At 56.4% G+C, this 6,762-nt stretch overlaps 1 protein-coding gene across 2 annotated transcripts; it reads right to left on the bottom strand.

The window, feature by feature from the left end:
* Positions 1 to 333: 333 nt before the first annotated feature.
* Positions 334 to 4,705, bottom strand: PCDH8 (protocadherin 8). 2 transcript variants are annotated; one of them, XM_015851697.2, is made up of 3 exons: positions 2,125 to 4,705; positions 1,800 to 2,010; positions 334 to 1,366 (listed from the first exon to the last, which is right to left on the bottom strand). In XM_015851697.2, exons 1-3 carry the CDS (start codon positions 4,534 to 4,536, stop codon positions 993 to 995), a joined length of 2,997 nt encoding a protein of 998 aa, XP_015707183.1. In that variant the 5' UTR covers positions 4,537 to 4,705; the 3' UTR covers positions 334 to 992. The 2 variants fall into 2 exon arrangements, with proteins under 2 accessions (XP_015707183.1, XP_015707184.1); XM_015851698.2 differs by having other exon boundaries at positions 1,800 to 2,007.
* Positions 4,706 to 6,762: the final 2,057 nt, after the last annotated feature.

Here is a 6,762-nt window from a genome sequence, read left to right as displayed (position 1 = left end):
CAATCAGCTCCAGCCCTATCAGAAAGCAAAGCACTCCAATGGTTACCGATGCAAAGGTATTTTTACATCACGAGCATTTCAGCTGACTGATGCAACTCCACTGCAAAGGGTCTGGCCATAGGCACTCACACAGGCAGTGAGCAGCACACAGCTATCACACAGCTTTCCTTGCCCCCCCCCCCCATGTCCCAGCATTACCAACTTCAGAGCAGAAGATGAGCAATGGGTGAGACAGGACATAGCTCTGCTCATGTTCCTCCTGTTCATTTTCCTGCACAAAACTCTGTTGACCTGTGAAGACTCAGAAGTCAAGAAGCACAAAAACCACAGACAGACCCCGCCAACACATCACAAAACCTTTATTAGTGTTTATCAGTGACACAGATTACAGGAACCAAAGGCAATTAAATAACATTTAACTTTAAACCGACCACAGATTCAAGAGATACAAGTCACATTTGGCAAGGCAAACGTCTCTGCACACTGCGTTGCTTGGGTTACTATTACACTATGAAAGAGGAATTTCCCTTACAAGATTCTACATATTCAGGATATTATTAATAATTATTGTGTCTTTCAGACAGTTCCTTTGGCAAGAATTCCCATTTTTTTTTTTCCTTAAGCTTTTATTATATAAAAATATAACCAATTTTCATTATGTACAAACATTACATTACACACTGTACAGGTTAAAAACACTACAAAAATGGCAGGCCATGGGCAAACCAAACGCAAAAGGAAACCATGTAAAAAACAAAGGAAAAAAAAAATAATATTTAAATACTGCACATTTCATAAAAATTACATGAACTACAAACAATTTTTGTTGTTGCTGTTGTTTGCAAATACCAAACAGTACCAACGGGAAATCTTTCCCAACACCTTCATGTTTTAAGGCACATCTTTGCATATTTACACTTACAACACTGGGTCTGGTCAATAACTTAAAGGCTCCCGTGAACGACTGAGTCGTGCAGGTGGGGCCAAAAGGGTTATGATTTCTCAGTGGCATCAGTCTGGGGGCTCAGGAATCTGGTTGAGGGGGCTGGGTAGAGGGGCACCCCAATCTCCTGGAGGTCAGGGAGCCGTGCGGGACGCGGAGGGGACAGCAGCGTGATCGTCCGGTCAAAATCCCTGTGCAACACCTTCTCATAAACGCTCTGCAGCCCCACCGTCTTTGGCAGCTGGGCCTGGTAAAAGTTGTCCCTGCGGAGGGGGTCCCGGGGCAAGGATGTACTTTTGCAGAAGGTGGAGAGAGGCGCCGGAGGGTGGGGAGAAGGGTGTGGGTTGGCTCGGCCACAGGAAGGGCTCCAGCAGCGGTCTGAGTGGCCCAGGATCTTGCACTCGGCTGTACAAGCCCACAGACCTAGAGAGGGAAGGATGAACCTGTTGTTGCTGCAGGAACAGCCGCACCACTCACAGCCCACAGATATCAATCACGAGAGGACAGCACACGGACAGCAGCGCTAGGAAGCGATGCGCTGTGGCTTGCTCGGGGAAATAGGGCTACATATTTAGCTCATAGGAGCAAATGAAAGGGGAAGGTTTTTGAGGAGGGAAGGGGGGTGCAGTGGGGGGGGATAAAACACACCCACAGTTCTAAAGTAATGCATTCAGTGCTCAGTGTGGGCAGAAGCCAGCACTTAGCAGCCTGCTGGGAGGAAACTCATGCAGCTCTGGGGGCAAGTATCAGGTTTCCCTGCTCTGGTGTGCGATGCATCCCTCCACGCAGCACCCTGTCCATCTATCCAGATGCACAGGAGGGACGCACCGCACTGGGAGCGGGATGGAGCCCTTACCGTTCTGCATATGTGTGATGAGGTCCTTCTTCAGGGCATCCCCGCTGATGTCTGAGTCGCTGTCATTGAAATCGCTGTCGCCTTTGCCGCTGTCCTTGCCGCTGAACTTCTCTGCCTCCCGGCCCGAGATGGTATTGAAGGAGTGCCCCTTCCAAATGGCCACGGGGGGGGCGGGCTCTTTGCCGAAGCTCGGAGCGGCGGTGAAACCCTGCTGGGTTGGGGGAAGTAGTAAAGGGTCAATTAGCATCAGCACTTCATCCCTGCGATTTACACCCTGCGATCCTCCCCTTCCACCCTCTGCTTTCTGGGATGCACAGGACCTTACCTCCCCGCCGGCTCCTCTGAGCCGCTTCTGACCCTCGTAGAGGCAGGCACTGTCGCTGCTGCTCTCCGCGGTGGAGATCTCCTCAGCTGCTGGAGAAGGGTCGGGGCCACTGAAAGAGGTTTTGCTGGGGAAGGTTCGTACCTCAAACACATTTCCCCTCTGGCTGCTGTCCTCCTGCCGACCCTTCTCCAAGTGGGAGATGTCTATCTGCTCCTTCAGGGGACTGTTGTTTTTGATCTCGTTCCCTTTCTTGCGCCTGTTGCAGGTGGTGGCGATGGTGATGATGGCCACCAGGAGGAGGGTGCAGCTGCCCGCCAGGACGATGATCACAATCAGAGGGATGTCCCACTGCAAGGCCTTCCCTTGCCAGGAGCTGGGCTTGGCTACCTCCTGAATGCTGGAAGGAGCAGTGGCGGTCACCAGGAAGCTGACGGTGGCAGTTGTGGCCAGGGGGGGCCTCCCGTTGTCTGTCACAGTGAGGATGACCTTGAACAGCTGCCCCAGTTCTTCAGAAAGGTCGCCCCTAAGCACGATGTCTCCAGTGCTTGGGTTGATGGCAAAAAGGTCCTGCTGGGGTTCTTCCAGGAAGGCAAAGGTAAGCTCAGCGTTGGCCCCGTCATCTGCATCGCGAGCTTTGATCTGGGCCACCAAGGCATCACGGGAGGTCTTGCTGGAGACATTGATTTCCACCGACCCATTGGTGAGCACTGGCTGGATGATGATTGGAGGGTTGTCGTTCTGGTCCACCATCCTCACCTTGACAAGCGTGCTGCTGGAGAGCTGTGGGGAGCCTCCATCAGTGGCCTGGATCCTCAGGTCAAGCTGCTTGAGGATCTCATAGTTAAAGGTTCTGAGGGCATAGATGGCCCCAGTGGCAGGGTCAACAGAGACATAGGTAGAGATCGGGGCCCCCATCACTTGGGTCTCCAGTAGCCGGTAGGTGACCTTCCCATTGTGGCCAAGATCAGGGTCACGGGCCACCACAGTGGTGATGTAGGCACCTGGCGGGTTGTTCTCCGGCACAGACACCTCATAAAGGGGCTTGGCAAAGAGCGGCGCGTTGTCGTTCTCATCGCTCACCCGCACCGTGTACTGACGGACAGTCTTGAAGGGTGGGGAGCCCAGGTCCTCGGCCACCACGGTGAGATTGTACTCAGGGATGCGCTCACGATCCAGTGCCGCCGTGGTGACAATCATGTAGCTGTCCTCGTAGGCCCGTTGCAGGGCAAAGTGGTCATGGCCACGTAGACTGCAGCGCACCTGTCCATTGGTGCCAGAGTCACGGTCGGAAGCGCTGACGAGGGCCACGAAGCTCTCAGTGGCAGCCGCCTCACTGACGTAGGCCACGCCGGCGGCACTGCCAGCACCACGCAGGGCACTGATACTGATGCGTGGCGCGTTGTCATTGACGTCAGTAAGGCGCACCACGACGGTGCATGTGGCAGCCCTGGGACTGGCACCACGATCCTGGGCACGCACATCCAGTTCATAGGTGCGGGTACGCTCGTAGTCCACAGCTGCCTCCAGCGTCAGGCGGCCAGAACGTGGGTCTAGGCGGAAGAGCCGCCGTGCCTCAGGGGGCACCTGACTGCCAAAGGCATAGACGACCTCTCCGTTGGGGCCCTCATCAGGGTCCTCAGCATCCAGGTCAAGCAGCAGGGAGCCAGGCGGTGCGTCTTCGGGCAGCTCCACTGTCACAGAGCTCCGGGCAAAAGTGGGGCTGTTGTCATTAGCATCGAGAACACGGACGTGCACAGTGGCTGTGCCTGAGCGTGCAGGGCTGCCTCCATCCTTGGCCACCAGCTCTAGAGTGTAGGAAGGCTGGCGCTCGCGGTCCAGCTCCTGCAGCAGCACTAGATCTGCACAGCGTGCCCCATCCGCCCGCGTCTGTGCCTCCACACCAAAGTGGCTGTTGAGGGAGACCTGGAAGCTCTGGATGGAGTTGGACCCCACGTCCTCATCCACGGCCACCTCCAGCGGGAGGCGAGTGCCAGGAGCAGCGCTCTCCGACACCTCCAGCGCCATCTGGGCACGGGGGAAGTGAGGCGCGTTGTCGTTGATGTCGCGCACCTCCAGCTCCACGTGCACCAGGCGGTAGCGCTCCCTCCAGCAGCTCACCACGTCGAAGGCCAGCACGCACTGCGGTGCCTGCCCGCACAGCCGCTCGCGGTCCAGCCCCGCCTCGCCGATGCTCAGCTGCCCGTCCTCCTCCCTCACCCTCACCAGCGAGCTGTTGCTGAACTGCCGCATCAGTCGGAAGCTCATCTCCCCCGGAGCCTTCACCGGCATCTCGTCGGCCAAAGTGCCGATCACGGTTCCCGGAGCTCCTTCCTCGTCGGTGCGGTAGCGCACCGTCTTGCAGCGGGACAGTGCCAGCAGGCAGCCGGCGGCCAGCAGCCTCAGGGGGCTCATTGCACCTGCACGGGACTGAGAAAGGAGGGGATGGGGGGGAACGCGGTGCGGGATCAGCACAAACTCCGCACACCGTCCACCGCCGTCTGTATCCGTCCGTACCTCGGCGCCGCCTTTAATAGACGGCGTATGAAAATGAGGAGGCGGCGGAGCCAATGGGAAGCGGGCGGATCCCGACAATCCCCTCCGCCGGGGCGGCTCGGGCAGCCGGCGGGAGCGGGGAGTGCGGGGCGGCCGCCTTTGTTCCCTTTAACTCCTCGGGCCGGGGGGGGCTTCTTGCTTTTTTATAGCTTTCTTTTTTTTCTCCTTCTTCTTTCTCTATTTTTTCCAAATGCATCTTTTTCTTTCTTTCCCCCCCTTTTCCCCCTTCCTTTTCCCCTTTTTTCCTTTCGGGTTTGGCAACCCCTTTGGGGTTCCTGCATGGGGTGCTGCGCTCGTACCCCCACAGCTGCATATGGGTCGGTCGTGCCCGGCTGATCCGGGGGGGAGGGGGATAAGGGGGGTCCGGCATCCCTTCATCCCCGCACCCGCAGCGCCGTGTTCCTCGCGTGAGAGCCTGTGATCAGCGCCGTAAGTCGCCTTTCAGGAGCTGTCCCCGCATGCGTTAGTATGCATGTCACCACCCGGCTTTCTTAAGCCTGGGGCACTAGCAGGCGAAAGGAAAAGGGAAAAAAAATAAAGAAAAAAAAAAAGAAAAATAAAGGGGAGAGAAGAAGAAGGGAGAAAAAAAAAAAAAAAAAAAGAAGTTCCAAATAGGATTTAGCATAAGCTTGAGGAGATTTGGAAAGGTTTCAAAGATCAGGCTGTATCAAAGGCTTATGAAGCCCTCGTTAGCTGTAGAAATATAATAGCATGGCAGGCTATCCCATTTGAGGAACCAATGTCTGTATTATTTCACTGTGACAGGCTAAAGGGAGAGAAAGTTGAACAGTTTCCACAGAGGAGTTGGACTAAGTTGAATATAATGAGCAAACGCCACATGTATCCATTATGTCCCTCTATTCATTCCCAATCACTGCCATAACTCTTTGACTAAACGATGATGAGCGCTGAATTACACACAATGCCCGGCTCATATTAAAATACATTTAAAACCAATCCCTCCTGGTGCCCTGTTACGCCTATTCACGGGATTTTCTTTTTGTCCTAATAGGGCCCCTCTGGGAAGCAACACCAGTCTCGTTCCAGAAGAACAAAATAACAGCGTGAGGCTGAAACCTGGCACGGACCGGGGGAACGCGGCCATCTGCCCCGCACCGCACGGAGCCCCGCGGCCGCGGAGCGGGCGGAGGGCGCAGCGCTCCAGTGCTGCCCTCCTCCTCCTTCTCCCCTCCCTCCCTCGCTCCTTTCCCCTCTCCATCCTTTCTTAGGGAACAGCGATTGAAAGAAGCAAAGCAGAGAGCACGAATGGATGCCTTCCCCGCTCTGCGTTGCCGGGGACAGGAGGGGGGCTCGGGCAACCTGGGGCACCCACGGATCCTCTCGTGTTTTTGCACGGAGTGTTACGTGGGGCGCTGCGCGTATTTTTGCGCGTGTTTTTTTGCGCGGGGCGGCACGCGAGCGCAGCGGGCGCGGGCGGCTGCGGCTTGCCCGCAGCGGCGGCTTATGGAAATAGGATTTAAATAGCGCATCAGCGCTCGCTGCGGGAATAGGAGGGAGCGGAGCGCAGGGGGGGGGGGTGGACGCGCAGTGCCGCCGACAAAAGCTCCCCTAGCTCCTGGTCTCTAAAGGCTCCGCGCAGCGCAGCGCTTCTGCCCTTAGGAGCTCCGCAGGCGGCTGTCGGGGCGGACGGGGAGCAGCGCTGGACCGGACCGGGTTGTGTCGTGCCGGGTCGGGGGCTGCGCGCATGGGAACGGGACCGCCGGGCTGTAGCGGGCAGCGGGCAGCGGGGCGGCCCCTCGCGTGTAACAGGATTATCGTGGCCATTTCAAGTTCCATGCAGCATGTAATTTATTTTTAATTAGGATTAGGATCGAGAAGGGAAAGAGACCAGACCGTGTCCCCCTCCCCTCCCGCCCCCACATCCCCTGTCCCCGTGAAGGCACGGCTGTGGCTGTTCCAAGATTCCGAAAAAAATCAATCAATCAATACAACGGACCCGCGATCACCTCCCACACAGTTTGCAGGAGAAAAGGGTGCAAAGAAATGTATTTTCAGTGTGCACTCATATATATTCTGCTTGGAAAGATCCCCCCTCCAGCCCCCCTCTCCCCCCCACCTCCCCAC

This window comes from Coturnix japonica, chromosome 1, assembly GCF_001577835.2.
Source record: "Coturnix japonica isolate 7356 chromosome 1, Coturnix japonica 2.1, whole genome shotgun sequence".
Taxonomy (NCBI): Eukaryota; Metazoa; Chordata; class Aves; order Galliformes; family Phasianidae; genus Coturnix; species Coturnix japonica.
Note: the sequence above shows the minus strand (reverse complement) of the source record. Positions and strands in the feature narration are given on the sequence as shown.